Source organism: Cavia porcellus, unplaced genomic scaffold (genome assembly GCF_034190915.1).
Source record: "Cavia porcellus strain 051 isolate PalLab524CR breed Dunkin Hartley unplaced genomic scaffold, mCavPor4.1 scaffold_50, whole genome shotgun sequence".
Taxonomy (NCBI): domain Eukaryota; kingdom Metazoa; phylum Chordata; class Mammalia; order Rodentia; family Caviidae; genus Cavia; species Cavia porcellus.
The window spans coordinates 3,682,521-3,703,800 of record NW_026947533.1 but is presented as its reverse complement, the minus strand read 5'-3'; the positions used below and the strand labels follow the sequence as shown (position 1 = coordinate 3,703,800).

Below are 21,280 nucleotides of genomic sequence, written 5' to 3'. Positions count from 1 at the left end.
TTGTGTGATAAGATGTTCTAATCCAAAGCTTTATAGTGATTTGTGAATATTTACAGATATTTCTGGGAATTATGTGAAAAGATAGGAAATAATATTAGAATATCACTAAGTCGTCAAATTACATATAGTGATATATGCTCCATTTATTTTTTTCTACTGGTTTTGGGGTCAAAGAAAGGAAAGAACTGGGATTCTGAAAATGGCGGCGGGCTAGGGGATCGAGCGAAGAGTCTCTCCAGAGAATGCATACTCGAAGCTAAAAAAAGACAGCATGGAGAGGGCCAGACAAATCGATAGCGATTCTTATTAACCAAGACAGTACAGCCGGAGGATTTAAAGTCGTGCTGAGACCTTCAACGCTGATAACGGGAGGCTGCAAATCCCGCTCCCTTAAATCAACAAACTGACTTGTGGACCCAGCACGAAAAGCTGAGTTGCTTTTGGTGACTGCGGGAAACTGAGACCCGGACCGGGACTCCAAGTAGCAGCCAGTTCTGCACCACTGCACCAGAGTGGATGTACAAAGCTCTGGCGTTTCAAATCTAAATGGTGCACAGATATCTGACCGGTCAGCGCTGTGCCGGGAGTGCGGGAAAAGTGGACAGCTTGGTGTGCGGCGGTCCCGGAACGAGGACTTGCACTGGACTCTGGTGAGTACAGAGAACCCTGGGGCTGCTGGGTTTGGCCAGAGAACAGCTGGCCCGCCACCACGGGGAAATCAATAACACAGAGTCTGATGCAGACATATTAGCCTGGCGGCAGAAACCGCAGCTTGGTGACATCACCAGGTCCCCTTGTAGGGAGGGCTGGTGGAAGACATCTTGAGTCCTGGCAGAGCAGATTACTTGCTGGCTTCAGCTCCACACAGAGAACTTAGTGGGAGCCATCTTAGTTTTGGGCAGATCTGCTATTCTGGTGCTCCTGTCACAGAGAGGTTTGGAAGAGAACGGCTGGGACTTGGGCAGAATCCTGTGCCATAGTGACATTACTCAGCTGCTTCTGATACAAAGAGAACTGGCAGGAGCTACTGGGGCTAAACCAAGCCTCTGCTTGGGGCCCAATAAGCGGATACAAAATAGTCACAACTCAATGACAACCAGAAAGTACAGCCTAATTTATGAACGAACTGACACAGAGGCTAGAGACTAGACTGTACCTCCCCTGCATCCCAGCCTACCCCAGATAACAGCAAATTGGGGAGGACAGCAAAAACTCAAGCCAGCATGTTTCTGAAAGGCCCTAAGCAATTCGGAGAGGGCCAGAGAACTCCAGGACAGTCTGAAAGAAACCAGAAACATGACAAGAGATAAAAATTTAAAAAAATCTCCAGCTGTTAAACAGGAGAAAATAAACCCAAGAGAACTAAACACTGAAGAGAACAAACACAGTAACCATCCTCTACTCGACACAGCATCAGCTGAAATTAAAAAGTACTTACATGATCTCATAGAGGAATTTAAAGATGTACTCCTGATCCAAGTGAGGCAAGATATAAAGAGATTAATTAAAGAAATGACAAGCCCCGCCCAAGAGAACACAGATGGAAGAACTGAGGAAATCAGAAAAGAAAGAGAAGCATCTGAAGAAGAATTTAAGCATAACTTAGAATACATGAAACAGATCCAAAGAGAATATCAGGAAACTAAAAACTCCATTGAATATTGGCAAAATGCCTTGACAGAAACTAAAGACAACCTTCTGAAACTTGAAGAGAGATTTAGGGCTTATGAACATGAAAGAAAAAGCCTCTTAAAAATAACAAGCAACCAGAAAGAAGCAATTCTAAAACTGGAAGATGATAAAAAGATACATAACCTAAGAATAAAGAATGTGAGTGAGGAAGCAGGAATATCCAAAAATGAAATACAAAAAATATTCACAGATATATTAAAGCAAAAATTTCCCACGTATAGCAAAAAGAAATGATATCCAGATAAAAGAAGCATACAGAACGCCAGCTACCTACAACCAAAACAGATCTACGCCTAGGCATATAATAATCGAGATCCCAGAAATCCACCAAAAAAACAGAATATTAAAAGCAGCCAGAGAAAAGATGCAGGTTACCTATAATGGGAAATCTATCAAAATAACAGCAGACTTATCAACACAAACTCTTAAGTCAAGAAGGGAGTGGGGAGAAATATTCCAAGTCCTGAAGGAAAAAAATATGCAAACTAAGTTCATATATCCATCAAAACTCTCTCTAAAAATTAATGAAGAAATAAGATACTTTCAAGACAAGGAGGAACTGTGGGAGTTCGTGGCCACCAATCCAACACTACAGAGAGCGCTGAAGGACATTACAGAGAAAGAGAAGAAGAGATATCAGGATTCCAGCTACAGTGGCAGAGAGGCCTCAGTGAACGGGGCAGACAATGGAATGAGGGAATAAGGTGGACAAATTATAGCAGAAAAGTGGAGTAGCAGACATGAGGCAGAGACGGTAAGCTAGTCTTTAGTAGAGACAGCTCTGAAACTATATTTAAAAAAAAAAGCAGAGGTCATTGCTAATGGTGTATAATGATTTAAAAGACACAGTAGTCCTAGCGCCATATTTAGATTGAATTAAATTTGTTCTGGTCTGTCCACTCATGTCAGATTTGAGGACACAGACCTCTAGAACCAAAAATAGCAGGTTATAGCATGGTAACTATCCTTACTTTCCTATTGACTTAGGCTGAAATCCTGTATTACTTACATTGTCTTACTATGACTGATCTTAATTGTATCTGAATCATAAGACTATTGGTTGGCCTTGACTGATCCTATTTGAAATCGGTATGCATGTTAGAATCAACCCTAAAAGTAGAGGAAACTACTCTGAGCATGACAAGATGTAAAGGATATCCATACTGGTATGAATCAGTAACAGCTCTCAAATACTACAGTGCAGTCAAGGTTAAGTTTTTATAAAAATAGGTGATAGTATGTTTAACTATAATAAGCCAGTGTTGTGGACAAATCTATTGAAAATAACAAGAGAAAACATAGTAGCTACGGAAGATCATTTATATTATAGTTTTATAAGTCTTATCCATTGCATGTTTTTCTAGGAAATTGTTTCGCTGTCTTGTTATGACTTGGTTTTCCCTATAATACAGAGAGGATAGGAACAAATACTCTGAGGAAGAGACCTGAAAAACCCGAGGCTTATTTTGTAGCATTATAATATAAATTCTAGCAATCTATTGTTTGCTGATTAGAATGACATTGGACTGGTTTCTTCAGCTCAACTTCAGCATATGCAGAGATGGGGACGGCTATCACAAAGAGAATGAGAGATGCGATGGTAGTTGCTATTGTCTTCCCTAATTTGGAACTTGAGGACCTAAAAAGACTTCATCATCCTGTAATGATTTGATTAGTTCTATAATATGCAATAAGTATATAAAGTGGGTGAAGTTAGGGACAACTATTTGTAAGAAGCTAGAGACAGTTAGATAAGGAAGATCTCCAGTGGACTTGCTTTGAAATCTGTATTTCTTTAAACTGTTTTTTATTTTTTTTTAAATGTTCTGTTCTGTTTTGATATGGTTAACCTTACCCTCTTTGAGATGTAAAACAAATAGGTGGGACTGATAATCATATTACAGAGCTTTTGTTCGATCATAGAGCAGAATGGTTTGTAGGGTCACTTTTTTGAATGTCATTCTAAATACTTTAATTCTATAACCTGAACAGCCATTTCGAAGATGACAATTTGTAACTTATCAACCGGCAATTTCTTACCTTTTGTTTGTCTGTAATTTAGTATTATTTCTACCCTTTCTTTTTCTCCATGTATTTTTTTTTCGTTTCCTTTTCTTTAAATAAAAAAAAGAAAGGAAAGAACTTATTATTTTTACTTTCTCAATTGCATTAACTCCAAGTATACTGATTTTTGTTTGTTTTATGCATCTTATATTCCCAGTGTGTACAACAGAGCATGACACAGGATGGAGAAGGAGTGATCAGTGAATGCATGAGAACCTCACTCAGGTGAGAAATAACTTGACCGGGCTGATGTTCTGAGTGGCTTCACACGGTGCCATTTAAAATCCAAAACTACTACAGAATTTTGTTTGAAAAATCTACATGCTTTTCCTGGTACTATTAAACCTAAGGTTTTTTTTTCTGTTGCAGATCCTATAGAAAGAAAAATGAGAAGAAACTAGTCCACAAAATAATCAACTCCATCAAATATTTGTTTATCAGAATGAAACAGGTGTGCAAAGATAGTGTTTTCCCTATCATCAACTGACTGTGACAGAGACCGAGAATATGGCAAATAAGAGCTGTCTGTATAGTGCAGGGAACGCTGAAAAAGCAATTGATTTTTATGCAGTGAACCAAGATTTAAGCTTACCACTAGTCAACAGTGTAAAGCCTCCATTTCCTTCTGTGTAAATAAGAATGATTTGTATCTCCCTTACATTGCTCTAAAGGAGTCAGCTCTACTAAAGGATGAGCAGAGTGCCAGGCAAATTGTTAACAGTTGAATAACAAGTGAGTCTCAATTTTTCTTGTTGTATTATATTAGTGGACAAGTTTTTGTAATTTGGCAGGTTGTATGTAATGCCTCAGAAACCTGTTTTGGTGAGAGCAGCACATGTTTGTGATTCGTGCTTGTTCCTAGATTACAATAAGAAATACTGAAATACATTCTCTTACGACTTGTTTTCATTTTTTAATTACAGGAGCCTGAACAGACATGTGTTTCAGTCTTTTGTGGGCAGTTTCTATAGTTGGGATCTTAGAGCATGTCATGTATAAAATAAATAGCACAGCACCACAAGAAACTATCTGTCCTATGTAACTACTGATGTCACACAGGAGTAAAGCAATGGTAATAACTTTTAATGTAAAACTTTTAAAGTGGATGTGATTTGTGTTTAATGCCACCTTCATCTTAGCTTCCAAGGTGCAATTACTCTCAGGGTCTATTACTGAACCCAGAGTGACTCTCCACCACTTTGACCCTGTCTTACCTCCATGCAAGGTTTTCCCTCTTAGGACTATTTCATCCAGCTAATTAAATTTTACTGCAGTCCAGTGCCTTTGAGATTCTTACGAAATTCATCATTTTCTCCCTTAAATAAATGCTTTGCAATTTGTCTTGGGATGCACACACGCGCGCGCGCGCGCACACACACACACACACACACACACACACACATACACAGAGTCAGGGTGTCCATTTCCTTGGTGTTTGCCTTGACACTTACTGTGTCTACTGGGAAAAATACTGAGCTCTGTATTTGTTAATCAGTCAACATGCTCAGCTTGCTAACATTAATAGGCTAAAAAGGAAATTTTCATAAAAAATTTTAAGACCTCATTTTCTGTTTAGAAATAAACTTTCTTGTCAGAAGTCTTCTGAAGAAACAAAAACAGAAACAAAAAAATTATGCCTCCACACTTTCTTAAAGAACAGCAAACTGAAAGAAATTTACATTTTTCATGACATTTTTTGTCCATTATACTAATATCTGCTTCTTCATTCTTATGCTTCAGTTTCACTTGAGATATTACTAGTGTGTGGTTTTGTTAGTGGAGCCTGATGGTTGCTTGCTTATTAGAAAATGTAGACTATTTTCTGCTTATTACGTGTGTATATTTTTCTTTTTATCAAAAATAGTGTGACGTTCTCCTATATATGTACTTCTAATATTTTCAGAAATTAAAATAGGAAGGTGATAAGGATAGTTCAAAAAAGACGCTTTGTTTATCACTTATCATTTATTAGTGTATAAGAGGATACAGGATTGATTGCAAGAAGCAAACAGATTTTCTATCTATACCATCTGAATTAAGCAATTTACCTAATATTTCTATGAAGAGCATCTCCATGGAATTCAAACCTGTTGGCCGAGAACCTTTTATGCCAATTTCCGGAATCCTAGGGTTATAGATTACTGAAGCCCCTTGAGAATCTCACAGTTTGCAGAGGAGCTAACAGGACAATTAAAACTATTTTTGACAAATCAGGTGCTGTTCAGGAAGATGGAGAAGAGAATTTGGAGACTATGCTTCCCTTGTGGAAAAAGTAAGCAACTATAAAATTATTTTCTCATTCTCTCTTGTGTAGAGGCTAAAGTAAAGGATGTATATAGAAGCACTACACATGTTCACAATGTTCCTAGGTACATATCTGCATGTGGAAGCACATGTGGCTGTCCATACCAGCATTTCTATGACAAGGTGGCTGTCATTTGCATCTCTGAATCCATTCTACAGCCAACACCTCCTTTTGCTGAAGAATCTTCAGCTGTCTTCACCAGATCAGTGGGTTTAAATAAGCTAGTGATGGTTATCTTGTATATACAAATAAGCAGAAACTTAAATATAGCTGGCTCATATTTTATTGATATGAGCAAACCTAGTAAATATAAGCAACTGTGTTCTTCAAGCTGTCCTAGCAAAATAGAGAGCTCTTCTCAGAATGGGAATGAATGGATAACAATGATGACAGAGGGCTCTACTGTACCCTGGTGAAGCAAACCAGTGTATGCCAGCTCTTTGTATTGATTAGAACTAAAAGACAATCTAGAAAACTCAACTATTAAGGTCCTCTCAAGTGATTAAGGAAAGGAAAAATTTCTGAATCTTACATTAATCAGTGTGGTCTGAGTCATCTTTAACTTTCCATTCTCCTCAGTTTACTGCACTTAAAGTCCAATCCATGTTTGTTTTGTAGATTGTTGACAATAAGTATTGATGAGAGCCTGTAACTCCTTAGTAAGCTTTTTCATTTTTAGTTTGTCAGGTTTTTATATATTTTTTATTATTAATGCATTCTTGTCCTTGGATTTAACTCATTATTTTTTGGTAAGGTGGAGGAGAGAGGCACACACACCCCAGTGCAGTCCTTAAAGGACTTGTACCCATCACATCAGAGCAGTAGGAAAAAATAAATTGGTCGGTATTAGAGGAGAGAGAAAAAAAATGAAATGTAATTTTTTGGGATGCTAGAATTATTACATAGTTCCCTATTAAATTAAGTTCATATTAAATTAAGATATTACTTATTAAAGATTATTAAAATTAAAGTGAATCTATATGGCATAACTACTCAATAACTAAACTAAAACAATGACGCTGACACAAAGGAAATATTTTGGTTGAATTTCATTTAATAGAATTTTTTTGATAATACACTTCCACAGCCTTCTTTGAAGTAGCAGGTGAAAAGTAATAACATTTATCAATGATAGGAGGAATGGGTGCTAATTAGACACTAGCTTGTGATAAGTTAAAGAGTTTTTTAAGAGCTTCTTTCACATCTTTATTCCTCAGGCTATAGATCATAGGGTTCAACATGGGGAATAGCACTGTATAAAAGGTGGAAACCATCTTGTCTCTTTCAAGGGAGTAGCTGGAACTGGGGCGAGAGTAGATGTAGAGGATGGAGCCATAGTACAGGGTGACCGAGACGAGGTGGGAGGAACATGTGGAGAAGGCCTTGAGGCGGCCCTCCGTGGAGCAGATCCTCAAGATGGCAGCAGTGATGAAGAAGTAGGAGGCCAGGATGAGCAGGGTGGGGGCAATGACATTGGAGGCCAGCAGGAAATACAACACACACTGGTAGCTGTCTCTCACATCACATGCCAACTTCACCAGGGGTGGTACATCACAGAAAAAGTCATCAATGATGTTGTCTCCGCAGAAATCCAGAGTGAATGTGTTGCTGGTTAGGATTATTGCATTGAGGAAGCCCCCTATATAGGAGAACACCACCAGACAGATGCACAGGCTCCTGGGCATGGCTTGAGCATAGAGCAGGGGGTTGGCGATGGCCATGTAGCGGTCATAGGCCATGGCGGCCAGCAGGTAGCACTCACTGTAGGCCAGTCCAGCAGAGAAGAAGAACTGGGTCACACAGCCTTCAAAAGAAATGCTTTTGTCCTCAGAGAGGCAGGTCACTCGGATCTTTGGGGTGTAGACTGAGGAATACCAAAGGTCCAGGAAAGACAAATTTCCAATGAAAAAGTACATGGGTGTGTGGAGCCGGGAATCATTACAGATCAGGGTGATGAGTATGTTGTTTCCCAGCAGCGTCACAGAGTACACGCCCAGGAACACCACAAACAGGACCAACTGCATCATGGGGTCTGTCGTGAAGCCCAGTAAGATGAACTTGGTCACTGTGTGATTTCTCCTCTCCATTGCTCCTGAAATCCTCCTAGGCATGGAATAGACAGGAATTGATTCCTTCAGTCGGGATCAGTGAGGATATCCTTTGTGTTAGGTCCTGAGATGTAGTTAAGGGTAAAGGAGAATCCTAACTGCTGCAGTTGGTATGAGACTTTCCTGTGCTTCAATAAACTCATTGCAATGGTATGCATTTGATAACAGTCAGATGATAATACACTCTGGATGTTTGTTGCATTTCCTTTCAAGCAATGTGTCAGCCTCAAATGATGTCTCAGACTCCTGAATTTTTTTAGTGTTTGTAAAATTCATTGATCTTTTACTCACTCAGTGTAAAGATATCTTTTGGAGTACAAGTATCTTTTAGGTCTTGATGTACTTAGAGGGACATTTTTACACCTGAATTACCTGTCCTATGGATCTAGAGAACTTTCCCTCTGTCCCCTTTAGGGTTCATCTAGTGGTGCCCCAACCTTAGTGACAGTTAAATATGAAAACACACAGTTGCAATGATCTTCTCCAACGTGGTTACCATGGGATACAGTGCTCAGGGCCAAAGCACTACATTCCACACTGTAAACAGAGATATTGCTTCTAGAAATTATATGAAAAGTAGAAAATATTTTTAAAATATCAAAAAGTGGTCAAATTTTCTGTTGTGATTATACCTCCAATTAGTTTTCCACCAGATCTTTGCATCAAAGATAAAAATGAGGAAAAAGTCTGTGAAATACTCAGTGTCACCCAATATTTATTTCCCCAAGTTAAATGTCTGCCAAGAAAATATTTTCTCAAAGTGCAACATGCCATCATAACATCAGGACAGAGTGGGACAGCAAGCACACTGTATAACTCAGAGATGCCTGTTTGGTCCACAAAGCAGAAAAACAGTCTGTTTTTTACACAGTTCACTAGAATGGGACACTTCCATTACTTCGAACATAAGACAAGACTGACTTACATTTCCTTGGTGTCAATGTAAATGAGTCAGCTGACTAAAGACTAAACACAGAGCCTGGCTTTTTATTACCTCTGGAGTAATAAGTGGCACAATTTTGTTTTGTGCTAAAAAAAAGCCAAGCAGTCTCTAGTTTATAGGTTGTGGGCATCATTAAGAACCTGTTTTCATGAAAAGGACACATGAGCTTGCAATTCAGCCTTCTCTCTAGGTCACAAAGAAAAATGTGGAAATGAGTATTTGTTCTATTATTAATAATATTAATTCTGACAGAATTAAAACACTGTAAAAGACTCATGGAATTAGCAGGTGAAAAAGTGCTTCATAACATTGTGCTTTTCAATAGATGAACTATAAACCATTCCATGTTTCAGTCCTGATGTGGACAATTTCTATAGTTTATAACCTTTTTGGCACTTCGTTCAAGTCCTCCAAACTTATTATTTTAATCTATTTAATGAAATAGCAGTCATTTCCTTAAGGGATTGAGGGAAAACTTACAGAAGACATTATACTTAATGTACTCAGTCCAGCATTATAGAACATATCTGTCCTGTGTCCACACTGAGGTCACACAGTAGTAAAGCATCGACATTGCCTTCTTGTAACTTCTAGTAAAGGCAGCCCTTTGGCCCTTGATTTTCTTTCATTATTTCATCAACGTCATCTCCCTTCCCAGCCAGGACCACCTTCGCACAGCACTGCTGTGGAGCCTACAGTGCCTCTCTGGCCCTTTATCTCTGTCTTGCCTCCACTGAAGAGTTTTGCTGAAGTGATCATCTTAGAGAAATGATTACATTTTTGATGTGATGTACCTTAGAGAATCTTATAAAAAACCATATAACTTTCACCTTTAAAAGCGCTTGTATCTCAGCTGGACCACACACACAGACTGGGCATTTCCTTGGTGTCTGCCCCAATCTTCTGCATGCAGGGAGGAACCTTGAGTCCTGAGTCCTGAACTTGTTAATCAGAACAAGAAAATCAGGTGGTTTATGTTAACCAGTCACCATGCTCAGCCTCCTGACGTACAATTGCTGAAAAGCAATTTTCCACGCAAAGTATTATGATGCTTTGGCTCCTTAGCAGTAAGCTTCACTGTCAGAGGTCTCCTAGGAAACTACCTAGGCCTCCACTTTCTTAAACAATGGTAAACTGAACAAATTTTACAATTTTTGATATGTGTTGTCTCATATACTAACAATATCTGCATTTTCATCTTCCTCTCACAAGTACACTCAAGATGTTAACAAAGAATATTGCCTTGGTTAATGGGTCCTGCTTGATGGTTGTTTGTTGGAAAATGTAGACTATTTTCTCCTTGTGATTTCTTTCTTTTCATCACAGATAGTGTGATGTTCTGTGATATGTTATCTCTTGGTATTGTCAGAAATTAAAATAGGAAGATGATAAAGCTGTTTCAGAAAAAAACTATTTAGCACTTACCATATATTAATAAGAAAAGGGCGATAGGTCTGATTATGAAGAACAAATAAATTTTCTATCTTTAGCATTTGATTTAAGCTACTTACCTAATATTTCCAAGAAGAACATCTTCACAGAATTCAGACCTGCCAGCCCAGAACCTTTTATACCAATTTCCAGATTCCCAAAGTTATAGATCACTGGAGCCCCTTGGGAATCTCACAGTTTGTAGAAGCACTAACAAGATAATTAAACAAAACTGTATTGACAAATCAGGTGATGTTCAGGAATATAGAGAAGAGAATTTGGAGACTGTTTCCCTTGAGAAAAAAGTACACAACCATAAATTACATTCTCATTCTCTCCTGTGTAGAACCTAAACTAAAGGATGCATACAGGAATACTACCTATGCTCACTTTGTTCTTGGGTGTATATCTTCATATTGAATCACACGTGTCTGTCCATACCAGTATTTCTATGACATGGTGGCTGTCATTTACATCTCCAAATCCATCCCACAGCCTCAAACACCTCCTTTTGCTGCAGAATCCTCAGCTGTATTAACTGCATCAGTGGGCTCATTTGTTCTTTGTGTATTAATCCAGAATCTATCTGATGACAGTCAATGTCCAGGAGAAGCTTGAGGACAGGTCACCCTCACTAGGGCCCAGATGGCTGCATCTCTGCACATAGCCCATGGCTCCCACAAAGTCTCCCTACTTCAGATGTCTTCCCTGGATCCATAGCTGCTCCCACTTGTCGTACTCCTCGAAAAGAGGTGGCAACAGCACTTAGAGGTTTCTGGTCCTGGGATTGTCATGCAGCTCTTGGGAATTCCCTGCACCACACACATTCCTTTGCAACTGTTGGTGTACTTTATCCTGCTCATGTGAGTGAGTTAGGCTGTCACAGGAACCTGTCAGGTCCACGACTGGCAAGGGTCCTAGTAGGAGTTTAAGGAATTTAATCTCGAATGGAGTTAGATTATTAATATATTTAAGGAACAGATGGAGAAAGGCACAGCAAGGAGCAATGTGACTTGGGAAATACAATGACATCAAATTTTCCAGAATCATCATTAGTAGCATCATATTAGGTAGTACTGGCAGAAGGTGTTAAGAAACCAGTGAGCTGTGATAACAGCACGTGCACACAGGCTATAAATATCACGTGATGAGTGGATTCTGCTGAAATATAATCCCATTGCTCACTAACTGAAGATTCCAGTGGGCCACCCTAATATTGCCCATCTCCTGAGGTCCTTGAGGATGAAAAGTTACAAGACAGTGCTGTGGTTCAATTCATGGCATCACAGCCCAAACAAATGCTTTAACTTGGAATATATAATTTAAACATCTGTAATTTAAAAGTTCAGAGTCTGTGATGTCCCAAAGCGTGAAGCTTTTTGAGTGATCAGATGAGTGTCACATCTGAAAAAGTGTGAGGCCCTGAAGCTTGAGAGGGGACATTTGGGCAGGGAAGGGCAAGAGTGAGAATTTTGAGTTTCAAATTACCCTAAGGGTCTTTTCAAAAACAAATACTTTCATCCCATTATCCAATGGAATGTGACTTCCTCTGGATGGACATATTTACTTCCGTGCACCTGGGCTTGTGCTGCTCTCAGGTTGACACCATTCTCCGTACTGCTCACCCATGACCCACATCCCCAAAGTACTTTTTCCATTACAGCAAAACTTCAGAATCACCCTGGTGAGATGGCACCATCAATCTGGTAATATTTACTGGACTCAGACTTTGAATTGGCAATTTATTTTGGGAAAAAGGCATGGATTCTCAGACTAAGAACCGTGAAATACTAGATATCTTGTGGCCACATTTATTGTTCTTTGTACATTTAGAATGTATTTCATTAGCTTGGATTCTTGGAAAAACTGTAAAAATTTTCTAAGCCCATGTGCAGAATATTGAATCGGAAAAGGCCACAATTATTGTGGCCACATGCCAGGTGAATCCAGTATATTGCTGGGTAAGTGCCTAAGGTTCAGGAAATAGAGATACTGCAGTCAGTGAAGGGCACGATGGGATCTACTGGGGCTACCATCACCCCTCCACCTCTCATCTTGCTCATCCCAGGATCCAAGAACAGCAATTTCACTACAGGATTGAGAGGTGACACCCTCTGGTGTCAACAGCACCCTGGTAAATATACTTAAATGGCTCCTTCTTGGCAAGGGAAGCAGGAGACAGACAAGTAGCAGGACACAATCCACATATACCTCAACATCTACCGTCTTTTCAATGAAGAAAAATCAGTGGCCATTTATCTTGGAACAAGGAGACGGAAAGCACTAAAGGCTACCATATTTCAGGTAGAAAAGACATTTCATTTGCACTTGGATGAAAGTAACTCATGAGGCCCTGGTGTGGAAAATAATCTCATGTAATTGTCTGACCTAAGGAGCATTACAGCCTCTTAAACCACGGGTGGGTAGGAAGCCAAGCTCTTTTTCTCTGGCAAAGACATAGTGTTTTGTTTGATGAAACTTTTTCCAATTGAATTATACCTGTGTGCTTCCTTCTTGGAGGGTCCAGACTAACATAATCACTTTTTCATGAACCAGGTCAGTATCATCTATCAACCTATGAAGCCCAGAGTCTAAGTCAGTAGGTTTGTGGAAAGGCCTAGGAGATACCTTTTGAACTTGATGCTTATGATTCTGCTTTTTGATCTACAATATGAGTAGCATGGTGTTAGGTCATGGTATGAAGTTTACATTTCACGTTGATTGTAATGGAATCCAGGCAGTTTCATCCTTGTGGCAGACCCCAAAACCTTGGTTCACCAATACCTCTGTCTACAAATAGTTACACTCACAAGCTTGAGCATTCAGCAAAATTTTCCTTCCAGTTGCAAAGTGCATCTGGTGACAAAGATGACTATAGCTATCTTCCCAACGGGAACAGGAACACAGTCACCTTTCCATAAACTGAAAAACAAATTAAGATTGTCAGTGGAGGTGCCCATGTGCTAAGGTCCTCCCAGATAATTAACGAAGCAAGAGAAATACCTGAATCCTATGTGGGCGCACCTGTGCTGATCTGTTTGATTAAGTCTTAGTTTTTATTCCCATTACTATATTTACAGAAAACTACTCTTAAAATCCAACCCACATGTGTGAGCAGTGACCACTAGGTTTTTTGTTTTTGTTTTTGTTTTTGGAGTCAGGCTCTTGTTATACAATACAGGCTGGCCTTGAACTCATGGTCATTGTCCTGCATCAGCCTCTAGTTTTGGGATGCCAAGTGTGCATCCCCTGGCCCAGCTGACACTGAGGGGGCAGTGAGCAGCAGGATGTAGAGTGCCAGGAAGATGGACATTGGCCTGGGGGTTTTCCCTACTGCAGTCATTAAAAATCTTTGGTCCAGAAGAAAGTTGGTTCCCTGCAGAGCAGGGCTGGTAAGCAGGAGAGATAGGCCCTGCAGACAGGGATTTTATCTTCCCTTTGACCTTGTAAGCTGCTGTCTCTGCTCCATGTGGTTTAGTCCTAAATCTGCCCACATTATTTCCATTAGCTGGCCCTGTACCCATGACCAACATGGAACATTTCATTTGCTGTCGATTCTTTGCAGTTCTGAGAAACAGGTCCAGGGCACAACCTCCCCCATAGCATTCCTTCAGGGCTAGAGATGAGAAACTCTGTCCATTTCTCTAAATGTTCTTTTGTGTAGAATAAGGACTATTTTTGAAGTAAAAGACCCTCTTGGTTTCTAGGACCATGATTTTGATGGATAGTATAATCATGCTACAACCAACTTATCTTTCAGCGCCTTGCCTTCTGCCTGTTCCACAGCCATGGCATCACTGGTGGTGATTAAATAAGAAGCCAGCATATATCACTTCTGACCCATGCCCCACTTCCCTGGAGACACTCATATCTATACATTTTTACAATGTCTAACTCAATGAATGAACCCCATTCAATGATGGGTGTGAGTCTAAGGTTATTCCTGATCCATAAATGACTGTATCAGTGAGAGGTGTGCCTAGAAACAAGTGTCACAGTCAACCTGGAGACTGCCTAGAGGGAGTGCTTACAATGTTGTGACATACATATGAGAATAGTGGAAGGCACCCTTTCTGAATGAACAGGTAACAGGAAAAGCCAGAAGGAGAATGATTCTGTGGTGAGATCCACTGGAAAATAACATCGACATTGATAGCTATGCAAGGATGAAAGTGGCTTTCTGTGATCCTGCAGGGGCAGAGTCAGGGCATGAGAATTCCAACCTTGGTCCTTCCTTTCCTTTCAGTTTTCACTCATATTGACAAAATTACTTGGTGAATTTCCCACAGATTCATCTCTTGGGTCAGAGTGCAACATGGGAAAAATGGCGATCAATGAAGAGAAAATGAAAGTATGAGTCTCCTCTGATATATATCAAACTAAATGCTAATCAATATTTTTGTGTTTATATATAAACATATATAAGTTTCTGTGTGTAAATATATAGTAATAAGTACACATGGATAATTATATAAATTTTTTGAAAAATCTATTTAAAGAGAAAAAACTAAAAACAGAAAATCAATAGCATTCCTGTACACAAAAATCAATACCATTCCTGTACACAAACAAAAACCTCAGCAACAGAGAAATTATGGAAATATTGCCCTTCACAATAGCATCTAAAAAAATGAAATACTTAGGAATAAACCTGACTAAGAATGTAAAAGACCAATATGCTGAAAATTATGCTACTAAAAAAGGAAGTTTGAAGAGGATTTTAGAAAATGGAAGGATATTCCTTGCTCTTGGCTAGGAAGAACCAACACTGTGAAAATGGCCATACTCTCAAAACTGTTATACAGATTTAACACAATCCCAATCAAAATACCATTAACATACCTTGCATATCTAGAGAAAATATACCTAAAATTCATTTGGAAACAGATGAAACCTGGCAATTCTGGGCAACAAAGGCAAGGCAGGAGACATCTCAAATCCTGACTTAAAACCATACCACAGGCTGGGGATTTAGCTCAGTGGCATAAGCACCTGCCTTGCAAGCAGGTGGTCGTGAGTTCAATTCCCAGTATCGATTATAACCCACTTTGATATTCTATTAACTTGATTTGAAGCCCTGCATTGCTCTCACCATCTTGTTTTGACTGATGTTCCTCTATTCTGCTTTGCTTGATAGTACCAGGTTCGAAAGCTTAGGCAACATCTGTGAAGATAGTGGGATTCATTATGATGCCCATTCTGGTTGACTATTATCTACTTTTGAAGACCTGTAATGTCTCCAATGTTTTGGTTTTATTGGTTTCATTCTTTACTGTTTTGTTCAATTTTATTATAACTGATGATATAGGCAATTCTATTAGAAATAGCGGGAGGCATTATGGTAACCATTGTTGATCACCTTGTATTATGTTTTTACATTATCGATTATGTCCACCCTTTTGATTTAACCGACTCTGTTCTGTTAAGTCACATTTGGTTTTACTCTCCTCCAAAAAAAGTAATAAGAACTGTGGGAGCAATAAAACCCAAAATGTGTAATAGTCATTGTACAAAAGAGAGGAAAAGAAAGTGCTCTAAATGGTATAACTGCATGTAAATTTAAGTGTATAAGATAGACAATGATATTACTGAGTTTTGTTGGATCATTGAACAGAACTGTTTGCAGTCTCACTGTTTGAATGTCCACTTTATATGCTTTAATCTTGTAACTTGAACAAATATTTCTAAGATGACAATATGTAATCCATTGACTAGTGATTTCCTACTGTTTATTTTTTTTTTCTGAAATTCTGTATAACTTGTACCCTTTTCTGATTTTTTTTCCTTTTTCTCCTTAAGAAAAAAACCATACCACAAAGCCACAGGGGTAAAATCAGCATGGTAATGGCAAAGAAATAGACCTGAGGATCCATGGAACAGATTAGAATATGCAACCACAACTACAAAGACACTCAGCCACCTGATGATATTTGACAAAGGGGCTAAACATGTTCACTGGAAGAAGAACAGCCTCCTTAATAAACAGGGTTGAAAAATTGGCTATCCACATGCCAAAGACTGAAACTACATCCATGCTTATTACCATGCACAAACTAAATTTTAAATGAATCAAATATGTAAACATTAAAACAGAAAAATTGAATCTACTCAAGACAAGGTAGGTGGACTACCTTAGTGTTTCTAAATCTCTGCCTAGCTAAGGATAGGCAGAGAATTCATGAAGAAAATTCAAACTCTACAGGAAACACTTGAAAGAATCAACAACTGGGATCTCATATTATTGAAAAGTTTCTGCACTTCAAAAGAAATCACCAACAGAGTGAAAAGAAAACCCACAGAATAGAAAAGAATTTTAGCCAGTAACCCTTCAGACAGAGAACTTATATCTAGAACATATAAAGAATTGAAAAACATCAAGCCCCCCATATTCTAAGACCCTCTCCAAAAATGGGCATCTGAGATGAAACACACAGTTCTCAGATAAAGATATGCAAGTGGAAAATAAATATGTGAAGAAATGTTCACCATCATTGTTCATTTGAGAATGCAAATTAAAACAGCTTTGAGATTTCATGTCACTCCAGAAAGAATAGCTGCCATCAAGAAATCAACTGATAACAAATGTTGGTGAGGCCACGGGGAAAAAGGAACACTGTCCCACTGTTGGTGGCAGTGTAAGCTGGTGCAACCACCTTGGAAATCAGTATGGAGGATTCTCAGAAGACTAGGATTAGAAGTTCCATTTAATCCAGCTATCCTCTTCCTTGGTATTTTCCCAGAAAACCTGAAAAATCATATCACAATGATATATGTGCATCCATGTTCATAGCATCAGAATTTGTGATAGCTAAATCTTGGAAACAATCAAGATGCCCATCAACCATAGAGTGGATGAAAAGATGTGGTATTTTATATAATGGAATATTACTCAGCTATAAAAGTATGATCTTGAGGCCTTCATAGGTATATAGAGACAACTTGAATCTACACTCATAAGTGAAATATATAAGATTCATATTTATAAACATCACATTGTGTCACTAGTATAAAAAGTACTGAGAACTGTAGGAGTAATAAAGCCCAAAATGTGTAATTGCTATTGTAAAAAAGAGAGGAAGAATACGTGCTCTAAAGGATATAACTGCATGTATGTTGAGGTGCGTAGGTTTGATAACCATATTACTAAGTGTTTTTTTTTTTTTTGGATCATTGAACAGGACTGTTTGAATGTTCACTTTGTATGCTTTACTTTTGTAACTTGAACAACTATTTCCAAGAGGACAATATGTAATTTATCAACTAGTGATTTCTTACTGTTTTTTTGAAATTATGTGTTATTTCTACACTTTTTCTTGGTGATCATGAAGTTCAACTGTTCGTTATCATGGAAGTGCATTATTTCTCCATTCATTTTGAAGGACCGTTTTACAGGGTACATCAGTCTAGGTTGGAAATCATTTTTCTTTAGGATCTGAAACACTTCATTCTATGCTCTTCTTGACTTCATTGTGCTGAGAAGCCTGCTGTGATTCTGATAGGTTTTCCTCTATTGGTGATCTGTCTTTTGTCTCTAGCAGCTTTTAATATTCTATTCTTATGCTGGATTTCTGAAATGGTGATTACTATATGTCTGGGTATAATTTTATTTTGGTTATGGCTATTTGGAGTTCTATATGCTTCACTAATCCTAATGTCAGTTTCCACTCATATGTTTGGGAAATTTTCAGCTATTACTTCTGTAAATAGCCTCTTGATATCGTTTGCTTTGCCCCCTTCTTTTTCAGTTATCCCTATCAAACTTACGTTGTTTTCTTTGCATCATTTTGATGCTGTTGAATTGTTATTTCCTGATTTATTGTTATTTTTAAAGATCTTTCCTTTCCTGTTCACTTGACATCTTGTCCTCTAGGTCTGAATTTCTATCTTCACTTTTGATGATGTGGTTTTATATCTTCACTTTCGATGATGTGGTTTTGACAACTTTCAATGGAATTTTTGATTTCCTGTATATCTCTTTGAATCTGCTTCTTGTATTCTGTTTGTTTCTTATATCATTCATCCAGAGATTCTACCTTTCTGTTTTGCTCCTCTAATTTTTTAACTGTGTCTTCTTTATATGTGTTCAGCATCTCTTTCATTACTTTACTTTTTCTTCTTTTATGTGGGAGATTATTTCTAGTTTGACTTCCTTTAAAGCTTCCCAGAGTTGTTTTTTTTTTATTTCAGTTTCTATTATTTCAAGTGTTTCAGGTGTATGGCATATATTTTCTTTGATGTACATTGTTTCTAGGCTTTCTTTGCATGGGCTAGAGGTTTGATACTGCATTTTGATCTTTTGTTTTGTCATTTTCCTATATTTCTTTTTTTCCTATATTTCCTATTTTCCTATGTTTCAAATTTTGCTCCAAGTCTTCTCTGGGGATCTTCTCCTATGACCTCAGCTCCTGGGAACTAATGGAAGTCATTGAGTGTGGTCCAGTCAGGACCAGAGTACTTCCCATGCCACCTCCAGCGATCCGTGAAGCTGGACAGACACCTAACTACTGTGGATGATGGCCCAAAGCTCTCCCCGGGTAATGAACAGTGCACTGGAACTCACTTGACGTGCCCTCAACTCCCCTGACTTAAGAAGGTCCCTGGGGGAAAAATGGCGGCGGGCTAGGGGATCGAGTGAAGAGTCTCTCCAGAGAATTCATACGCGAAGCTAAAAAAAGACAGCATGGAGAGGTCCAGACAAATCGATAGTGATTCTTATTAACCAAGACAGTACAGCTGGAGGATTTAAAGCCGTGCTGTGACCTTCAACGCCGATAACGGGAGGCTGCAAATCCCGCGCCTTTAAATCAACAAACTGACTCGTGGACCCAGCACGAAAAGCTGAATTGCTTTTGGGGGCTGCGGGAAACTGAGACTCGGCCCGGGACTCCAAGCAGCAGCCAGCTCTGCACCGTTGCACCAGAGTGGATGTACAAAGCTCTGGCGTTTCAAATCTAAACGGTGCACAGATAACTGACCGGTCAGCGCTGAGCCGGGAATGTGGGAAAAGTGGACAGCTTGGTGTGCGGCGGCCCTGGAACAAGGACTTGCACCGGACTCAGGTGAGTACCGAGAACCCCGCGGCTTTTGGGTTTGGCCAGAGGACAGCTGGCCTGCCACCACGGGGAAATCAATAACACAGAGTCTGGTGCAGACATATTAGCCTGGCGGCAGAAACTGCAGCTTGGTGACATCACCAGGTCCCCTTGTAGGGAGGGCTGGTGGAAGACATCTTGAGTCCTGGCAGAGCCTGATTACTTGCTGGCTTCAGCTCCACACAGAGAACTTAGTGGGAGCCATCTTAGTTTTGGGCAGATCTGCTATTCTGGTACTCCTGTTACAGAGAGGTTTGGAAGAGAACGGCTGGGACTTGGGCAGAATCCTGTGCCATAGTGATATTACTCAGCTGCTTCTGATACAAAGAGAACTGGCAGGAGCTACTGGGGCTAAACCAAGCCTCTGCTTGAGGCCCAATAAGCGGATACAAAATAGTCACAACTCAGTGACAACCAGAAAGTACAGCCTAATTTATGAACTAACTGACACAGAGGCTAGAGACTAAACTGTACCGCGCCTGCATCCCAGCCTACCCCAGATAACAGCAAATTGGGGAGGACAGCAAAAACTCAAGCCAGCATGCTCCTGAAAGGCCCTAAGCAATTCGGAGAGGGCCAGAGAACTCCAGGACAGTCTGAAAGAAACCAGAAACATGACAAGAGATAAAAATAAAAAAAAAAATCTCCAGCTGTTCAACAGGAGAAAATAAGCCCAAGAGTACTAAACACTGAAGAGAACAAACACAGTAACCATCCTCTACGCGACACAGCATCAGCCGAAATTAAAAAGTACCTACATGATCTCATAGAGGAATTTAAAGATGTACTCCTGATCCAAGTGAGGCAAGATATAAAGAGATTAATTAAAGAAATGACAAGCCCCGCCCAAGAGAACACAGACGGAAGAACTGAGGAAATCAGAAAAGAAAGAGAAGCATCTGAAGAAGAATTTAAGCATAACTTAGAATACATGAAACAGATCCAAAAAGAATATCAGGACACTAAAAACTCCATTGAATATCGGCAAAATGCCTTGACAGAAACTAAAGACAACCTTCTGAAACTTGAAGAGAGATTTAGGGCTTATGAACGTGAAAGAAAAAGCCTCTTAACAATAATAACCAGAAAGAAGCAATTCTAAAACTGGAAGATGACAAAAAGATACATAACCTAAGAATAAAGAATGTGAGTGAGGAAGCAAGAATATCCAAAAATGAAATACAAAAAATATTCACAGAAATATTAAAGCAAAATTTTCCACGTATAGCAAAAAGAAATGATATCCAGATAAAAGAAGCATACAGAACGCCAGCTACCTACAACCAAAACAGATCTACGCCTAGGCATATAATAATCGAGATCCCAGAAATCCACCAAAAAAACAGAATATTAAAAGCAGCCAGAGAAAAGATGCAGGTTACCTATAATGGGAAATCTATCAAAATAACAGCAGACTTATCAACACAAACTCTTAAGTCAAGAAGGGAGTGGGGAGAAATATTCCAAGTCCTGAAGGAAAAAAATATGCAACCGAAGTTCATATATCCGTCAAAACTCTCTCTAAAAATTAATGAAGAAATAAGATACTTTCAAGACAAGGAGGAACTGTGGGAGTTCGTGGCCACCAATCCAACCCTACAGAGAGCGCTGAAGGACATTACAGAGAAAGAGAGGAAGAGATATC

At 39.1% G+C, this 21,280-nt stretch overlaps 1 protein-coding gene across 1 annotated transcript; it reads right to left on the bottom strand.

Moving 5' to 3' along the window:
* Window positions 1-7,212: 7,212 nt before the first annotated feature.
* Window positions 7,213-8,148, bottom strand: LOC134475053 (olfactory receptor 9G19-like). The gene has a single exon (XM_063244422.1). It carries the CDS (start codon window positions 8,146-8,148, stop codon window positions 7,213-7,215), a length of 936 nt encoding a protein of 311 aa, XP_063100492.1.
* Window positions 8,149-21,280: the final 13,132 nt, after the last annotated feature.